This window comes from Schizosaccharomyces osmophilus, chromosome 1, assembly GCF_027921745.1.
Source record: "Schizosaccharomyces osmophilus chromosome 1, complete sequence".
In the NCBI taxonomy this organism is placed as follows: domain Eukaryota; kingdom Fungi; phylum Ascomycota; class Schizosaccharomycetes; order Schizosaccharomycetales; family Schizosaccharomycetaceae; genus Schizosaccharomyces; species Schizosaccharomyces osmophilus.
Window position 1 is genome coordinate 5,546,634 of NC_079238.1, and position 18,971 is coordinate 5,565,604.

At 37.5% G+C, this 18,971-nt stretch overlaps 5 protein-coding genes and 1 non-coding gene across 6 annotated transcripts; 4 read left to right on the forward strand and 2 right to left on the reverse strand.

Annotated features, from left to right (window-relative positions):
- Positions 1-162: 162 nt before the first annotated feature.
- On the reverse strand, positions 163-277 carry SOMG_10053. Its single transcript, XR_008803586.1, has one exon. It is a non-coding gene; the product is annotated as a 5S ribosomal RNA (ribosomal RNA).
- Positions 278-977: 700 nt separating this feature from the next.
- On the forward strand, positions 978-1,409 carry SOMG_02510 (hsp16-like protein; the record flags this gene model as incomplete). The annotated part of the gene is made up of 1 exon (XM_056181302.1): positions 978-1,409. One exon carries the CDS (start codon positions 978-980, stop codon positions 1,407-1,409), a length of 432 nt encoding a protein of 143 aa, XP_056035245.1.
- A 2,307-nt stretch (positions 1,410-3,716) lies between these two features.
- Positions 3,717-4,190, forward strand: SOMG_02511 (SnoaL-like domain; the record flags this gene model as incomplete). Its single annotated transcript, XM_056181303.1, has 1 exon — positions 3,717-4,190. One exon carries the CDS (start codon positions 3,717-3,719, stop codon positions 4,188-4,190), a length of 474 nt encoding a protein of 157 aa, XP_056035244.1.
- A 976-nt stretch (positions 4,191-5,166) lies between these two features.
- Positions 5,167-5,598, forward strand: SOMG_02512 (hsp16-like protein; the record flags this gene model as incomplete). The annotated part of the gene is made up of 1 exon (XM_056181304.1): positions 5,167-5,598. The coding sequence occupies one exon, from the start codon at positions 5,167-5,169 to the stop codon at positions 5,596-5,598; it is 432 nt and encodes a 143-aa protein (XP_056035247.1).
- A 523-nt stretch (positions 5,599-6,121) lies between these two features.
- SOMG_02513 (spermidine family transporter) lies at positions 6,122-7,627 on the reverse strand (the record flags this gene model as incomplete). The annotated part of the gene is made up of 1 exon (XM_056181305.1): positions 6,122-7,627. One exon carries the CDS (start codon positions 7,625-7,627, stop codon positions 6,122-6,124), a length of 1,506 nt encoding a protein of 501 aa, XP_056035246.1.
- Positions 7,628-9,441: 1,814 nt separating this feature from the next.
- Positions 9,442-11,613, forward strand: SOMG_02514 (helicase superfamily c-terminal domain; the record flags this gene model as incomplete). Its single annotated transcript, XM_056181306.1, has 1 exon — positions 9,442-11,613. The coding sequence occupies one exon, from the start codon at positions 9,442-9,444 to the stop codon at positions 11,611-11,613; it is 2,172 nt and encodes a 723-aa protein (XP_056035243.1).
- Positions 11,614-18,971: the final 7,358 nt, after the last annotated feature.

Consider the following 18,971-nt stretch of genomic DNA (forward strand, 5'->3'; position numbering starts at 1 on the left):
TACCTTTTTTGCCTCCTTTCTAATTGTCCTCCAAAAGGGCTACTACTTGTATTTACGATTTCAGCCCAACTATTAGGTAGAAAACAAATATAAATAGCGAGATTTGTTTAAAAAGAAAGAAATCAAACAAAAAGAGAAGGAATAGAAAAAGAAAAAGAAAAAAGCCTACAGCACCCCGGATTCCCATGTTGTCTCCAACCATAGTACTAACGAGGCCCTCAGACGCTTAACTGCAGTGATCGGACGGGAACTGGTGTTTTCGCCTAGGTGTGGCCGTAGACATCGATTTGCTTTGTAAAAACAACAAGAGTAATTTGTCTTGCTGTAGTTTTGTCTTTAACATTGTGTGTTGGCCTGCTATCCTTTAAGATCCAATTCGACTCGGCTCTATCTTTGGTTATTTTTCATGGCTAAATGGAGAATGATTTGTTTCATTACAAAATTGGTAAAGTGCAACACTTGGATTGAGAACAAACTGTTTTTCCCTGTTCTATTGATTCACATTGTGCTAGGCCACCACCACCTAGGTAAAGGAAAGCTGGACGAATAAAGTTGGAATATGCGAGAACGTTCGTTACTTTTCATCATACAAAAGAGGAATAGATGATTTTTCTAGAGGTATCGAGAATGACGAGGGAAGCTGTAGTAGTAAACAAAAGGATTCAAGGAAAAAAGAAGCAAACAAAAGAAAAGAAAAAAAAATGCTATTTTCTAATTCAGATTGAAAAAGAAAGAACGAACTATGACAAGAGAGATGAATGAATTGCACGGAAATTCGTGGAATCCCGGTGGTGGCCAAGTGGCCAGGCCAGCAGCATCTAGAAAGTACTAGGGCTCTTAAGAAATGATCGACCCATCCTTGTGTTCAGGTATAAATAAGAGGCAAGTAGAGGCAGTTCAACAACATTGACAAAAAAGAAAAAGAAATCAGAATTCTTTGATTGATTGTTATTTGAAATTAACAAGCGCTATTTACAATGTCTCTTCAACCTTTCTTCGACTTATACCCATTTCAAGACGGTCTTTCTGACTTTTTGAGTTATTCTCCTCGTGTCCAACGCCAGAATCGTGTTGGCGATTTGTCACCTGCCATTGATGTTCACGAAGGCAAAGACACGGTTGCTGTTGATGTAGAACTTCCTGGTGTCAAAAAGCAAGACGTACAAGTTCATTACGACGAAGGAAAGCTTACCATTTCTGGTGAATCCGTGAATGAGCGCAAGAGTGAAAGCGACAAGGGAAACCAAAGATGGTCGGAACGTCGCTTTGGTTCCTTCTCCCGAACAATCACCATTCCAAACAAGGTAGATGCCGATCGCATTGAAGCTCAATTCAACCACGGTATTTTAAGCGTTGTCTTGCCCAAGATTGAGGAATCTCGCTCCAAGAAGCAAATCGCCATTCACTGAATCTGAGACCGAATTGGAAAAACTTTGATGGAGCAAAAGCAAACCGATTGACAAGTTCACGACCATTATGTTTTCATGATAATTTAGCATTGGCATTTTTGATGAAAAATAATCTGTGAATAATTAATATATAATTTAGAGAATGAATATAAAAGACACTTACGGATTTAATAATTGTGACTATTGTGTATGGTGTAACCATAGAAGTGAAAATCAAATGTAATTCTTTGAATCGTTATATTACGCTGATTCCTGTACTTATAGTTACTGAACGACTTTTTCGAAAAGAACAGAGATCCTACCTCTTCCAAAATAGAAGCCATAAGGCATGCTATGATATTCTCAATGATAGTTTGAAAAAAGTAAAGGTAAAGGTAAAGGTAAAGAAAAGTCAATAAAAATACAGAATATAAAAAGAAAAAGGAAAAGGAAATCTCGTTTCGTTTATGCTCGTTATGTGAATGCATGGTTTAGAATCGACGGTATCGCTGTTTTTTCTTTCTTTCTTTACATATTTCTTTACATTAAAAGATAAAAGAAATAGTCGTCGGTTAGTTGTTGATGAATCACGAATTCAATTCATCGTTTGGAGTATTATGACTCGTATCGTGACTTATACTTGCTCGGGCTGAGATCAACCCAAACGAAAAAGGAAGGAATTCATTGGAAAAAAGTACTTGGCAACTTTATAAAACAGTATGAATGACTCAATGGCAAGATTAGCGGTTTTATTTTTATCTAGCGACCGCTGTAGCCAGAATGTATATGTAATCATCACTATGAAAATAATAACTAAAGTGGAATCGTAGCAGCAATGGTTTCCTCAAACTCATTTAGAGACCTAACCTAGCATTGCATACAGTACGACAGTACGAGATAGCTTAGTTTGGTTTGGGTCAACACAGCATATGACAAAGTGAAATCTTGTCAGAAAACAAGATATTTCAAATTCAATTCAATTCCATTCATAAAAACATTGAAAAATGAAAACTGCTATGCTTTAAAGACAAGGGCATTCATTCATACTCACATTTGGTCTCATTGGAAAGCACGGTACGGTACCATTTTAACATTGCACAAAACACTCGGCGAATAAATAAGATGGCATTCGACAAATTGTAGGTAAACAAACACTTGGATGTAGACAGGTTTGAGAGAATTCCAAGAATTTTATCAGCTAAATGAAACAGCACTAATCTTGTAACGATGCGGCCGTTTGGTTTGCGGGCAAAAATACACTACACTACCTGCGATACAAAACACTTGGGTTACATTTGGTTATTGAGTATATGGATTGAGTTGCAATGGGATGCGTATATCTGATGCACTTGGAATTATTTATTTTTTAATTTATTTTTTTTTATATAGTTTTGTGTCTAATTCCATGGCAAAGAACTCTGAGTTTGTACTTGTAATTGACTTTGTCTTGGTCTTGAGAGAGCTCTTGCGTGTCTACTGAAACAGTTGATTGTATGAACTTGATTCTTTTCTTGGTGAAACATTGAAAAAGAGAGGAATTGTTTCAATTCAATTGGATTCAATATAAATTAATTCCATTAAGTTAAGTTATGTTTGGCTTAACTTTTTAATCATTGTTTTTCGCGTTGAATTGAGACTTTTTTTCGCTGATTTTTATAGACAGAAATTTTTCTCATAATTGTATTTTTTCCATAGTATTGCATTCTATTCTAACTTTTTTTTTGGGTGATTCACACAGTAGTTGTCGAAAAAATAAACAATTTTTAGACTTTCATGAACAAAAACAACAAAAAAAAGAAAAAAAAACACAATTACAACAAACGGGATTTGAATGTTTCTGACTGCTAGACGTCGAGTAATTCACGAATTTCGATTTTCTAAAAGCTAGGATACCAAATACACATTACTGTTCCGTAAAGCTATAAGCCGCTATGCCCTAGTAGTGTAACCCAAGCTGTGGGTAGAGCTGTGGATCACAGTAAGGTGTGCAGTAGTTGCTGTATTTCACGGTACACTCTTGTACTCAGAAACACTTAGTATAGTATGTCGGACTTGCAACCGACCGCCAGATATCCTTGACACCCTTGGGCCCCGTTAACGCCATCCGTCAAAGATAACATAGCATGACAAAGCATACCTGTTAGCATGTCCCAATCATGTAAATAGCCTGAAAAAGCATGACAAAGCACCATCCTTCCAGCTTGGCATAAATACCCTAAATCCTTCACTCATTGCCATCCTACCTACAATCGCTATATAGGAAACCCAAACTACCAAGTCTCACCCGAGTAACCCAATCCAGTACAGACTATATCGAGAATATCCATCATGTCCGTGCCGGCACTTCCAGCTATCCTCACACCTGCCCTAAGCGGCCGCGACGCCGTCGCTGATGCCCTCTATCGCAGCGTCATGGCCTTAGACACAGCCGACGATGCTCTCTTCAAATCTGCCTTTACCACTGATGCCGTCTTGGACGTCAACGGTACCATCATGGAAGGCTACGATGCCATTTACAGTCAATGCTACGCCATGCTCACCAAATTGGACACCAACCACTTCCTTTCCAACATGCGTATCAACATCATAGAAGGAGACTCGAAGGCTCAGGTGACATGCTCTGCTCTTTCTCAACACTACCGTGGTGGAGAGGGCATGAATCCCGGCTCTGACTTTCTGCTTGCTGGTGGATTGTACTGGGTGGAGCTGGTTAAGGATTCTGGAGACGGATTGTGGAAGATGAAACACTGGACGCTAAAGTCAACTTGGGGACAAGGTGACTGGGGCATTCTTGGCAAATAGATTAGACGCTACAGAGCGAGATCTATGCAGTTTGTTCCATACGTTGGTGTTTTGAAATTTAGATTTAGCTTCCTTTTGCTCAACCTTGGTCCTTTGTGGAACTCAATGGAGGATGCTGGGTAATATACAATGCGTTTTTTTTTTTTTCGTAGCTTGACTCTTTATAACTCAATGCAGCCTGTCATTACTTACTGCAAAGAAAATATAAAGGAGTTCTTGTTCAAAGAAGGATCGTTTTTTTTTCGTTTTTTCGCTTTTCCGTCAGACTTGTAATTCGGTGAAATCACGGATGTTTTTCGATCTTATTAACACCAGTTCTCCTTTTTTTCCTAAAAAATAAGTTTGGTTTTAGATAGACATTCTTTATGCCCAGTACTTTGGTATATCTACAGTCGGAATCTTTTTCAGACTGGGGGATTCAAAATTGCTGAATACAATTTAATAATTTTAATTTTTAAATAAGATACAAGACAAAAAAAATCCATAATTTGAGAATCAGATTGCAATATGATTGAAAAAAAAAAAAAAACTAAAAACAACTACCTTGCTTACCACGCTGTTTGTAAATGACAAATGGAAAAGAAGGTAACACATACAAAGAAGAATATCTGATATATGATGTTAGTTTCTAGAGGTATCTAGAACGGCCACTATAACAAGGTAAACAAGCCAAAAAAATGCAGATTATCCATGAAAACAAAAGCGAAAATTATAATAATAGTTAAAACTAATAAAAAGAACAAAAACAAGCAAGAAAGAAGTAGAAGGAACAATGTCGAAATCTCTAGAAGGACCAAGAGGTGGCAAGTCATCACAAATCTGGAAAGTACTAGGTCGCTTATAGAAAGTTTGTTATTTTCAGTAGTTCAAGTATAAATAGGAGTGAAGTAGAGGAGGTTCAACAACATTGACAAAAAAAAGAACAAGAGTTAATTTTATAGTTTATTTTCAAGTGTGAAAACAAGCGCTATTTACAATGTCTCTTCAACCTTTCTTCGATTTATACCCATTTCAAGACGGTCTTTCCGACTTTTTGAGTTATTCTCCTCGCGTTCAACGCCAGGATCGTGCTGTTGATTTGTCACCCGCCATTGATGTTCACGAAGGCAAAGACACGGTTGCTGTTGATGTAGAACTTCCTGGTGTCAAAAAGCAAGACGTTCAAGTTCATTACGACGAAGGAAAGCTTACCATTTCTGGTAAATCCGTGAATGAGCGCAAGAGCGAAGGAGATCGAGGAAACCACAGATGGTCTGAGCGTCGCTTTGGTTCCTTCTCTCGAACTATCTCTATCCCCAGCAGGATCGATTCCGATCGTATTGAAGCTCAATTTTCCAATGGCATTTTAAGCGTTGTCTTGCCCAAGATTGAGGAATCTCGCTCCAAGAAGCAAATCGCCATTAATTAAGCTAAAGGGCTAGCGGTAATGAGTTTATGATGATATGATTGTATTCTAATGAGAATTTATAATGGCATAATATAATGATTCTTAATCTAGTTTTTTGACATTTTTTATGAATATTTATCAACTTTAAAAGGTTACTCATTTCAATATTGTTTATATCAAGTAGCAGTGTGATAAAAATAATGTAAGCTATGAAATCTAAAATCCAAAATCTGATTTTTTCACCGTTATGACTCTTATGGTTCGTATCCTATTGTAATGTAATCTTGAATATTTGATAGCTTCATTGGTGATGATAGTAGACGGTTCGGTTCAATTTCAGTTTGCTAACTGTGTAGCATAGCTATTCGTCCCATTATTTTCATATAGCTGTTAATAACCCTATCTGTATGGCTCTAAACTAGACGACTAGTTTCCCGTCTCCTCCTTTCAGTAAAGTAAATTAGATATAGAGTATAGAGTATAGAGTATAGAGTATAGAGTATAGAGTATAGATTGGCGACGAAAGAAATATCGAATGAGTGAGTCAAGACACAAGCTTCACATATGGGTTTTTTTGCCGTAAACTTTCACCAAACCGATAAAACACGAAAGGAATTGGGATCATTCCAAGAGCAATAAATCCTACCAAAGTCCCTCCCCAGTGAATCCCCAACTTTTGAAACATAATACGCGAAAATAAAGGAAACGTAGCTCCAAAAATTGATCTAGTAAATGTATTCGCAGCGATAGCCGATGCAGCAAATTTTGTAAACGTATCAACCAGATAATTAAGACAACCCTGGAAAATCGTTTCAAATCCGACACCAATCAAAAATATACCAATAAATGATACTATCCAATGAATATTGGCATATGAAGTCCAAGCAAAAACAAATATTCCGGCCGGCATAAGCCAGCCTGTCATCATCATCAAGGGTAATCTTTCTTCAGGAAGAGGTTTTCCACCGTTTTTTGTCAGATATTTCGCGTATCTTTTATTCCAGAAAATATTCAACACACCTCCTGTTACTAAGCCCAAAAACATTGCAATCAAGGGAAGTGTACCAACGGTTCCCTGCCAGTTTCTTGACTGGTAATATGTATACGGAATGGTAGTTAAAACTAAATACAGAATGCCGTATACATAACTAGCAAACAAGGCGATGAAAAAGGCGACCGGAGTTGCCAGCATTGCAAAAGGTCGCAAAAGGTGAAAGGTAACAAACTCCTTTGCGTCTAATTTGTATCGTTCATGAGCAGCATGGAGACCCCAATTTCCTGTGGTTAACCGTAAATTTCTTGCTTGACGAGCTTCAATTACGGGGACGTAAGTTTCATCAATCATGATTATACTAACAAGTAAAATCGCAGACTGTACGATCACTATAAACCATAATGGCCATCTCCAGGCCGTATCCGAACCTTCTGAAAGCAAGCTACTAATGATGGGACCAAAGTCAGCACCACTAACAACAAAGAAGGCATAAAAAACTAAAGCAGTGCCTCTTTGGGATGGGTTCCAAAGGTCAGCCAGTACATCACCCGAAGAAACAATGGGAGCGCCAGAAAACAAACCGGAAAAGAAACGAGTGCACATAATGGCGGCCACACTATCAGCACTAGCAGTACCTGTCGTGAGGATTATGGAGATGAAAAAAGGCAAAAAGACTCCCATTTTTCTGCCATTCATTTCTGAGAAAGGTGCAAAAATCATAGGGCCAAAAGCAATTCCCAAGACATAGAGCGACGTAGCTAGTGTCGCCACTTCTTCCCCGATGTGGTATACGTTTGTCAGATGTTCAGCAGTAGGTGACATTGTCGTACTGTTGAACTGTGCAGCAAACGTTGTCAGTCCGTACAAAGCTGTGTGGACGATTTTCTTCACAGTAGACCAGTTCATGGGTCGTTGAGGGTCATTCTTGTCAATGTCGACCAAAAAAATAACATCAGGGTATGATTTTGGATACTGTAACTCCTCTCCCATTATACTACTTGTCTCTTTTTCGAGAATCGTTAAGCCTTCAGGGAATTGTTCTTGATGTCCCTCCATTTTCGACAATACAAAAGCGGGCTTATGTCATTATGTTTATTATTTATCAGTTTTTAATTGATAATTATGGGAACCTTTTTTCTTTTCTACCCACTATCCTCCACTTCTACTCAATAGCTAACTTTTACTTTGACTTAACTTGCCCTGGGTAAATTGGAGAAGAATACTGTTGTACTTTAAATATAAACTTTGAAACTACGAAATGTCAAAGACGAGATTATTTATAGTGTTATAATACGATAGATTTCTTTATTACAGATTATAAACAACAGTGTCACAGGCGAAGTCTCGTTGTTAAGAGAATAAGTTTTCAGTGGAAACAAATATACAAATAAACAAGAATAATACTAACATTGTTAGCTTTTTACTACTAGAAAAGAATAGTAATAGTTCCAGGGATCTGAGTCACTAAGCAAGTTGTATAAACAATTTATTTAGCTAGATCAGTCAAATCTTCCAATCTGAAGATTGGATTTTTCAACTAGAGGTATATAAATACCCTGATAGGATTACTAAGTTCCTTAATAACCTTAGTTCTAGATTTTTTAGATTTTCAATCGCAGAAATGAATTTTTACTTTTGTAACAACATTTTTTGATAATACATTATGATTGTTGAATCAAAATACAGTAATATCGTATACCGGTTATGACAATTATGTCTTTACGCGCATCTATGAGCATATTATTATATATTAGTAATGCTGATAGCATACAATTGCTAGTAGTATCGTATTATCAAAAAACTTATATCATCTATGTAAAGAGCTGCATGTTCTAATGGGGTGCATGTATCATTGTGCAATCACTATTATATTTGAATTGTACAATTTCTTTCTCGACAGCAATAGTATGGCATAAATCAGAAATGAATTTGGATTCGGCTACAGAGCTAAATAATTGGAGTTTTTCGACTACGCAAGAGGTATCGGCAGAGTATTCTTCTCCTAAAGAAGTATACGAGTATATTCGTGGACTTCTTGTATTGCTGAATGGATACGAGTGTATACCCTGCATAGAGAGCGGGAACGGTTATGTGCATGGAAATCTCGACACCTTTCGTCATCATATAAGGCATTATCACGGAAGAAAAGAGCTTGAAAGAATGCGAACGGCGTGTACTGCTGCAGTCATTATCACGAAAAAAGGAATCAATCAGAGGAATCGTCTATTTTTCAAAGTAAACTGTGCTCCGGTTGCTGGAGAAGACGGATAGAAAGTTTCTTCGGCGATTGTCGATTCGTCCACATCTTGCTCGATGAATTTAAGTTGTCGTCTAGTCGCCGTGTCAGAATTTCGACGGTTGGTAGAGGAAAAATTGTGTCTTCCATTCCAGATTATCACAAATTAGATTCAATTGCATATTCCCAAGTTTTTCGATATATTACGCCAGGGAGTAGTAATTTGTTTGATTATTTAAGTGAAACCAACCGAATGCTTCATTTGCTGAAAAGAAGAGAAGGATATGCTCATTCGCTTATTGGCTTGAGCCCAACTTTGGTATTGTTTCAACATGACCCCAATTCGATCTATCCGTGCATTGGCGAAGCTAGAAATGGGCTACTGGTATTTTAAGAATACAAAGTTTAAGGCTAGAGAGCTGTACGTTCTACTGGGAAGACTGATGATTTACACCAGGTATGACAAGACACGAAACATGAAGTTTGCTGAAAAGCCCATTGCAAGGTTTCTGCCCGAGCCTCTTTCCATACTTGCAATACGATACTATGCGTTAGTGCGACCATTTGAGTCTTTGTTGAGTTAAGTTATGTAGAAACTCACGACGCCAAAGCGGCCTCCATATATGACAAGGCAATGTTTGTTGTAGGAGGTCAGCTATTGACAACGGATGCTCCCTATCGGATTTTCCCAAGAGTGACTTATGAGAATATTCAAAAGTCATTGGGATTTCGGAATTATCGTCATATTTCCCACTACTTAAAGGAAAGAAATATTGAAGAAGAAGGGGTAAGAGATTCATTCTTTGACATGCAAGCTGGTCATGCACGAAGTACGGCTTTGCTAATTTATGGTCGCACTTCCGACAATTTGAATAACTTGCCGGCGGATTTTTTCACAAACTTTTTTCGGGCAAGTTTTCGATGGCAAGAGCTGTTAGAAATCAAAGACAATAGTAGCGGTGGATTCATAATTGAGACCAGCAAGCCACAAAACAAAATTGACCAATTATTGGAAAAAGCTGACGAGATAAAAACGATGCAACAACGTTTGGCGGTATGGAAAGCGAAAGAAGTGCAGACACAAGCACAAACTGAGACGCAGGACGGCGACACTTATGGAAACACCGATGTCGTCGAAAAAGAGACTCGTCGTGGGGAAGGAAAACAATGTCAAGAGCTGGATTTGAATTTGAATACGAACCAAGCAGCGGTTGCTGTTGTACCAAGGACCAGGACAACGACTGAGACTGGGACTGGGACTGGGACCGAAGAACAGCAAATACAAAGTAACCCAAGTTTGTATGCATCACCATCACCATCTATGTGTCCATCTCAATCGACGATTCGACTTTGCGTGTATGCTTTATCAAAGTTTTATGGTAAGCCATCAAAGTTTCGTTCTATGGAGCAACTTCAGTCTGTCTATTTTTCGTATTTGAAACGTGTCAACTTGATCTCGGTACTTGCAACAGGTTCAGGGAAATCTCTATCTTTTTTATTGCCCGCCTTTATTGAAAAGCAAAAGCGGACTGGACTTATTACCGTCGTTCTGGTACCTCTCATCTCTCTATGGCAGGATATGGCACGAAGAGCAAACGAAGCGAAAACTCTGGTTTGTTCTAATGACTGGAAAGTATATAAGCGGACTCCGCCAGATTCATATAATCTACCGGACATGTTTATTCTTTCTTATGACTCGGCATTGACGAACGAAGCACTGTGTTTTTTTGAGAGTCTTGCGGCCAATGGACGGCTGGCCCGCATTGTTATTGATGAGGCGCATAGTTTGTTGACAGATGGCGGTTGGAGGCACGTTTTGTGGAAAGCGTCAAGGTTGTCTGGAATTGCGGCGCCAATCATTCTTCTTAGCGCTACGTTTCCCCGTGAACTGGAGGCTCGTGCTAGCGAGACGTTTTGTACGCACTTTCAAGGAATCAAAACACTAACGGCTCGAAAAAACATTCATTATTTATTAAAGCAGCTTGACAAGGAACAGTTTTTAAGCGATCTCCGCGACTTGATGATAAGAGCTGGAGTTTTTGAGGGAAATGGCCGAGCAATTCTATTTTGCCGGACAAAGAAAAACGTGGAGGAATTGCAGGTCAAAATAAATTCTGCAGAAAGGATCGAAACTTGTGCCGTTTCGTATACAGGTGATATGGCAGAGGAAGAGCGACATACATGTTTTAATATGTTTACAGACTTGGAAAGCAACAACAATCGTATTATGGTGGCCACGAAAGCTTTTGGGCTTGGTATCGATTACCCGGAAGTGCGTCTTGTAATTCACTATGGGTCACCGTCTACGTCTATGGATTTTGCTCCGGAAACAGGTCGTGCTGGAAGGGATGGCAAGTTTTCGATTGCTTCTATGTTTTACAGCAAGTATGAAGTGTCTACGTCAGCGTATATTGACGTTAGGATGAAAAACTTCGTTGAGGACAAATCAATGTGCGTTCGGTCGTTTTTAGCAAGTGAGATGGATGATCAATGCAGTGGTTGTGACTTTTTGCCTGACTATGTCGTTTGTTCTCGATGTAACCCGGGATTACTGGATGAAAGAGAAAAAGAAACAGAAAAAGAGCTGCTCTCTGTTGAGAAGGACAAGGTCAAAGACAAAGACAAAGACAAAGACAAGGAGACATTGACACCGACACGGAAGAAGAATCTTGCCAGTGGATCACCACCCACACCGCAAAGCGCTTGTTCTTCAGATGCTTTGTCTGCTGATTCAAAATTGATGAATTGCACAATCACAAAGGATAACGAAGAAAGTGGTGTAGTTATGGTCGAGTCACCCCAGTAAGTTCGACAAGCAAGACAGATGTTTCGAGCAGCAAATCAGGTCATTCTGAAACAACTTTTTTCTCATCGCCGACACTATCGAAAAGCACTGACGCTAGAAAACGTTCGTTTCTAGAAACTCATGGCGATGGCGATGTCGATGTCGATGTCGATGGCGATAGCTATGGCGATGGCGATGGTGATGATTATAATTTGCACAAGAAGAATCAATTGGGATATGATAACCGGTGCGAAGGTGTTAAAAGGCATTTGATGGCCAGTTTGTCAAAGACAAGTTTGTTGGAAAAGTTTTTCAGAGAATTTCGAAAAGAATGCATATCATGTTTTGTTGAACAAGGTGGAAACCGCTCTGTAATACACAAGAATACATGCCCTTTAGAGGTGAAAAGATGCTTTCGATGTCGACAAACTGATCACACGAGATTCAAGTGTCCGTATAAGTTTCAGTTTTCGGGAGCTTGTATGTATTGCGGATTAACGACATTTGAACATTTAGAAGAGGATTTTCCGTACAAGTCAAAGTGCAAATCGTGGGCTAGGGGAAAACTTGGCAAAGTTGCTTTTTTTGCTTGGAGCAATGGGAATTATAAGCAAGCGATTGCTAATCAATTTCTAGAGGGAAATTTGGACGATCAAAATCTTTTTAACTTTATTTGTCAGCCGAGTGGCACGACATCTGAATTTGTGAACGTTGTTTACTTTCTAGTGACTGACATTCTTGATGCTCTCTGAGAGATTGAGACTTTTTCATTTCAAGCATTGGCAAGACGATGACGATGATATGTAAGTCTTTGTCTGTTTATGGGAAGGAATATGTTTAAACATACAACAGAGTGGATCTAGAAAGTTTCAAAGACTTTATGAAACAACATCAAGTGTGTTGGTGATGATGTTTGTGAAAAAATATGAAATATTAAACTTGGTTGAACGATTTCAGTTTCTATAATGTCGTTAAATTGAATGATGAAGAAGGAAACTGTTTCTTTACAACAAAAAACTAAGCAATCGTATTTAGAATGGGGTTAGAATAAATAGGAATCAGCTATGTTAGGTATAGAATAGAGAATGGAAGGATCTTGAAATAAAAAAACGAAAATTGACTTGGATTTATTTTCGTTTGCACGTCTAAAAATAAAATAACTGTGTTGTTTTTTTTGAATCGTTTGAAGGCTCAATTTTGCTATAAAATTAAAATTCATATATGTAAAAATGTAAAAGAATAAGAGTAAAATGAAACTTGTTTGACTCGAACAAGTCGAATATTCGTCGAGATATTCAAGTTTAAAATTCACATTTTGAAGTCTAAGTCGAAGTCCCAAGTACTAAGTAAAAAGTAGTAAGTCCCAAGTACTAAGTCTAAGTAGTAAGTAGTAAGTTAAGTAGTAAGTAGTAAGTAGTAAGTAGTAAGTAGTAAGTAGTAAGTAGTAAGTAGTAAGTAGTAAGTAGTAAGTAGTAAGTAGTAAGTAGTAAGTAGTAAGTAGTAAGTAGTAAGTAGTAAGTAGTAAGTAGTAAGTAGTAAGTAATACCCAAGTGAAAACGATAGCCAAGTAGAAACAAATCAGTTGATGAAAATTTGTTTTCAATGATTTCTTTTGTTTTTTAAAAGTCATTCTTGTTGTTTTTAAAAGGCTTTTCTTGGCTCAATCTCGTAGGAAAACATTTCTTGATATATATAAAAATAGAAAAGAATACAAGTAAATTGATGTTTGTTTCATTCGATTTCGTCGAGTTTTCGTCGACTTATTCAACTTTGAACTTATTTGGTTGATCGAGAGAGCTGTAGCAGTGGTTTGAAAGGAAATTACTTTGAGTAATAAAGTCTGCTATAGTGTTATATAGGACAAGACATTGTTTGTAATATTACAGCAGCATACCATGCTTAATGATATGGTTCAGTAAATGAAAAGAAGGAGCAACACTTGAGCGTCATAGTTTGTTCGGGAGGATACTAACGCAATTCCCTATTACCTCTTTCACGCTACTGTGTCTTTCGCTATATTTGTAAACCCGCTGTTAAACTAAGTTGCTATTTTTCTTTAATGTTTGCAGCCGCAAAGGATGTTAGTATACTATTACGACCACGCTCGTTTTGGTAAAACTGTTTTAGCCCCTTTGCTATATGTGAACAACGCTTTCGAACGCGTATGCCTTATTATGGGTAGTAGATTGTACCGTACTTTCGTTATAAGTGTTTAAAGAATTAAATTTTTTTCGTTAATAAACAAACAAACATTCTAAAAAATGGTTGAAAAAAAAAAAAAAAAATGAAAAAATGAAATACAAGTACTAAAACTATATTAAACTATGGAAAACGATAAAAGAAAACATAAATAAATATAAATAAGTAGAAAATAGAGAAAAATCGTAAAGAAAATCATGAAACTGTAGAAAATCAAATGTACTTGCTAGTACTTGCCAGCGAACGTTTGCATTATACTGTTGCTGTTGCAACACTGAGAAATACTTGCAAGAATTATTAGTTGAAATAAACAAATAAAACTCGCAAAATGAACAGAGCGATGTTGATTCTTGGTACTATTCTCTACAAATTTATATAACTATTGATTTGGTTGCGGCAGATGTGTTTTCAAACATTCACTTACGCTTGCACCAATTTGTACATTGATTTGTAAAAAGATACAATATTTAATATTTTTTGATCGCGAAAGCTTTTGCACATATCTCGCACAAAAAGTATTTGATTGTCATATATGTGAAACTACCATGCAGCTTTCGGCTAAGCCGTTGTTTCGATTGGGTCGTTGGACAAAACGTTGGTATTCGGTTTTTTTTTTTTTTCAATACCTCGGACATGTAGGATGGTAACCCAAGATAAGGTTTTTAACAAATAAACGCTGAACACATTACACACATAGGTCATACAGCTACAAACTTTTGTATTGCACGTAGCACACATCAGACACGTCAGATACATCAAACACTACACTAAAAACAACAAAAAAACATTAGAATACATATAGAGGAAGGCTTTTCCGTTTGGAATCGTTGAGTTGAGTTTCGTTGAGTTGAGTTCAGTTCAGTTGATTGACAGACAACTCGGAGGACGTGAACAGAAAAGGTAGACAGTAGAACCAAAGCAGTTCAGTATGATACAACACTGTAATTAGTATTTTCAGTGGAAACAGAAAAGTAAGACTGCAACCATAAGGCTTGCAAGGGTTCACTTTTGCAAAAAAACAAACGCTTAGTATTCACACTCAACCCAAGGCATTTGGCACACGGCACACGGCACACGGCAAATGACAATTCCGCCTACAGTTTGTAGCACGGTAAGACTTAACATACGACACTTTCGCGCTCGCAACCCAGGCAATGATTTTGGAATTATCATGTCGTTTATTTCAAGACTACTTGGGTTGGAAGTCAGTCAGTCAGTTAAGTTAGTTTCGTTACACAAAAGACAACGGACTACACAAAACATAAAATAGGCCCAAACCAGAAAAATAATTAACCCGTAACCCGTAACCCATAACACTTTCGCTCACATACCCTTAACCCAGAGAACCCGTATACCCTTAACCCAGACAACCTGTATACCCTTAACCCAAGTAACCCCGGTAACGGTTTGGGTTTGCAAGGCTGTCGCTCGTTTTCGTTTAGTTGAGGGATGAGGTAGCCATTACACAAAGACAACAGTAAATACAGAATGAAAAAACAAAAAGCAGCACAAAAATACGTACAGAATGAAGCACAAACAACAAGAAAACGTTTAGCACTTGGATTCAACGCATAGCTAATAAAGGATACACGTTACACTGTACACTTTTCACTGTACACAAAAAAAAAAGCGAAAGAAAGAAGAAAAAGAAGGAAGGACGGGACTTGTTTGCTAAAAAGATAAAGATAAGCAGAAGAGGGTCGAGGGGAAGTCGGAGAGATATGGATATACATATAGGCGAACAGGCAGGGCAGGGGGGAACCATTTGGGTTAGACTTGGATATACTTGGAGATACAGTCCCAAGTTAGAGTCATACAGTATGGACACTAGATGTTGGGTTGGAAATGAGTCTTGAGAGTTTGTATATGTTTGTAATGTTGTTTTTTTGAATAATTTATCGGTTCAATGTTGATGGAATTGATGGAAAAATAATTTTTGTTTTATATATAAAGATAAATAAATAAAAAGTATATTGGTAAATTTCTTTTTCGATTATGTCAAAGAATGAGCGAGAAAAACAACCAGTATTTCAAATCAATATATGTAAAAATATAAAAAATTACTAGTAGAAGAAGCCATTTCTTGGTCGATTTGAAGGAGAAACGAGTGAATAATTCGCGATGAAAAGTTTTAACAGATGAGGGAAATATAGTTAAGTGAAGTGTGGTGGAACCCAAGGAATTGGTAGTATACAGAGTTGAAAAAAAAAGGAAAATAGTAATAAACGAATCAATATGAATATTCGCTGCAAATTCGTAAAATGAATTTATTGACATAGGCATACATACACAGAATATATAGGAACTGGTGAAAGCTAGGAACAATGGAGGTAGAAGAGGAAAAAGACAGCTGAAGACGAGATTTGATTTGTATTTTTTATATTATACAAAAGGTAGTGGATGAAAGAGAATAAAAGAATGAAATAAAACAAGAAGAGAAAGACTTGGTCGGTGTTTACGAGAAGCGGTCGGTGGTCGCAAAGATGCATACACACACTGACACTGACACTGACACTGACACTAAAAAAAGAGTGTCGTTAAAAATAAAACAAGAGTAGTTGGTTGCATAGGTGAAGGAAGTGGAACTAATAGAAGTGCAAAGCAAAGACACAGACACAGACCAGGCAATGATAGTAAGGAAGGCAGTAAGTAAGTTGGATATTTTTTTTTTTATTTTTTAAAAAGGAGATAACAAGACAAGACAAGACAAAAAGAAACAAAATATAAAAACAAAATAAAAGAAATATAAATAAATAGAAAGCAGGGAGTTTGGGAGCGAGGAAGAGAGAGACACAGATAAAACCGACTAGTTGATTGAATTAGGGTAGACAAGACAGGATAATAAAATAAAATTAAATAATTTAAAAAACAAGTGTAAGCTTTTTGATTAGAAAAGTAAAGATGTAGAATTGCTTGAGTGAAGCAAAAGATTGTTGACAATACGAAAAGTAGACATACCAAGACACACGCTGTGGAAAGATCGAAAGCAAGAATGATAGAAATAGATATATAAAAAGATAAAAAAATCGTAAAAATTAGGGAGGGAGAGATAGAGACGAAGGAAATTACAAAAGGAAGAAGACAAACACTTGGGCCCAAAAGTGCATAAGGATAGAGGCACAGAAATAGGGAAAAAAGGAATAAATAATAAATAACTAAAGAAAAAACAACTAGCATAAACAAGCAAAGCATTCGATGATAGATCAATGATAAATAATAAACAAAGGGTAAGTAAATCAATGGATGGCATTGCTTGACATTGGCGACACAGACTGACACAGTCTAGGAAACAAAGAGACATATTCATACATTAACATAGTTGTAGAATTGCATAATTGCACAATCGCAAAGACAGCCATAGACATATAGACATATGGACATGTAGACATAAAGACAGACAACAGAACTTTGGAATAAACAGAGACGCAATAAGAGAAGAGAGTCGCTAAAAATATAGCGAGACAATAAAAAAATAAGTAAATAATAGAAAAATAAATAAAAAATGTGCACATAACGGAGGGATGTATTCGCAAGACAAAGTTATAGAGAGAGAGGGAGGGAGAGCTAGAGAACAGAAGACGAAAAACAAGGGAGACAGGAAGACAGGCACACGCAAGACATAGACAAGGTAGCTAAGATAGGTAAAATAAAAAATAAATAAAAAAAATATATAAAAAATATAGAAATAAAGAATGAGTTGGAGATGGAGATAGAAGTAGAAGTAGCCAGGCATTCGTATGTGAACACATCGAGAGAGAGAGAGATGAGGATTCTCGCAAAGCTTTGGAGAGGCAGAAAATAGAAATGGAAAATAGCTAGTAAATTGATATGTAATTTGTAATTTGTAATTTGTAGGAAAAAAGGATCGCAAAAGAGAATAGTGACAGAGTCGTGAAAGAGAGAGAGAGAGATAGAGAGGAAGAGGGGTCGGGAGTGAAGAGAGTGGCATGGCATAGGCGTTGGACGTTAGACATATTGAATGGCAAAGGAACAGAGGGACATGGATGGGAAGCATGCACAGTTGCAAAGTAAGAAAAGGAGTTGCATTGAAGGTACACTAACCCAAGCAACACAGTAACACAGCAACAACCGTTGAAGTGTTGAAGGTAACCCCATACATGAACAAACTAAAGCATCGTTGAACAGGAACACATCGTTGACAATTGTAGAAGGGAAGAGATAAACAGTAACACATCGTTGAACAGGTGAACAATTGAACAAATGAACAGATAGAGAAATAGGAGGTACACTAACACATTAACATATCGTTGAACAGTTGAAGAGGCGAACAGTAACATAACCCATGAACAAACTAAAACATCTTTGAACGATAACAAATCGCTGAACAGTCGAAGAGATGAACAAATGAACAGTAGAGAAATTGGAGGTACACCAACACACAGTTGAAGAGGTGAAGTGTTGAAGGTAACCAATACATGAACAAACCAAACCATCGTTGAACAATAACAAATCGTTGACAATTGTAGAGGCGAAGAGATAAAAAGTTGAACAATTACACATCGTTGAAGAGGGAACAGGTGAAGAGTAACATAACACATCGTTGAAGAGGTGAAAAGATGAAGAGATGAACAAATGAACACATCATTGAACAATTGCAGAGGAGAAGTAATGAACAGTAACACATCGTTGAAGAGGTGAAGAGACGAAGAGGTGACAAATGAAAAGATAAACAAAGTAAAATAATTTAAAAGAACTATATAAACGAAGAAGATAGAACACAAGTGAGTGGCTTGGTGCATAAGGCATAACCCGGTTCTGGCAAACTTGGGACATATGAACCCATTTTCACCGAATAGCACACTCGAACGCAATCGCAAAAATGTAGTAGCGTACCAATATTCATACGCACTGTCAACAAATAGTGCAAGCTAACATACCTACCATAACATAACCTACCGCACCACACAGCCCTCCACCGAACGTCGAACCCCCTCCCAACGCTAGGTTACGGTTACCGAGTGTGAGGATAAAGTAAAGACAAGCGAAGCGACCCCACCCCCGAAGTTACTTTGGGTTACACTTGGGTTACTTGGGTTACTTGGGTTACTTGGGTTACACTTGGGTTACTTGGGTTACTTGGGTTACTTGGGTTACACTTGGGTTACTTGGGTTACTTGGGTTACACTTGGGTTACTTGGGTTACACTTGGGTTACTTGGG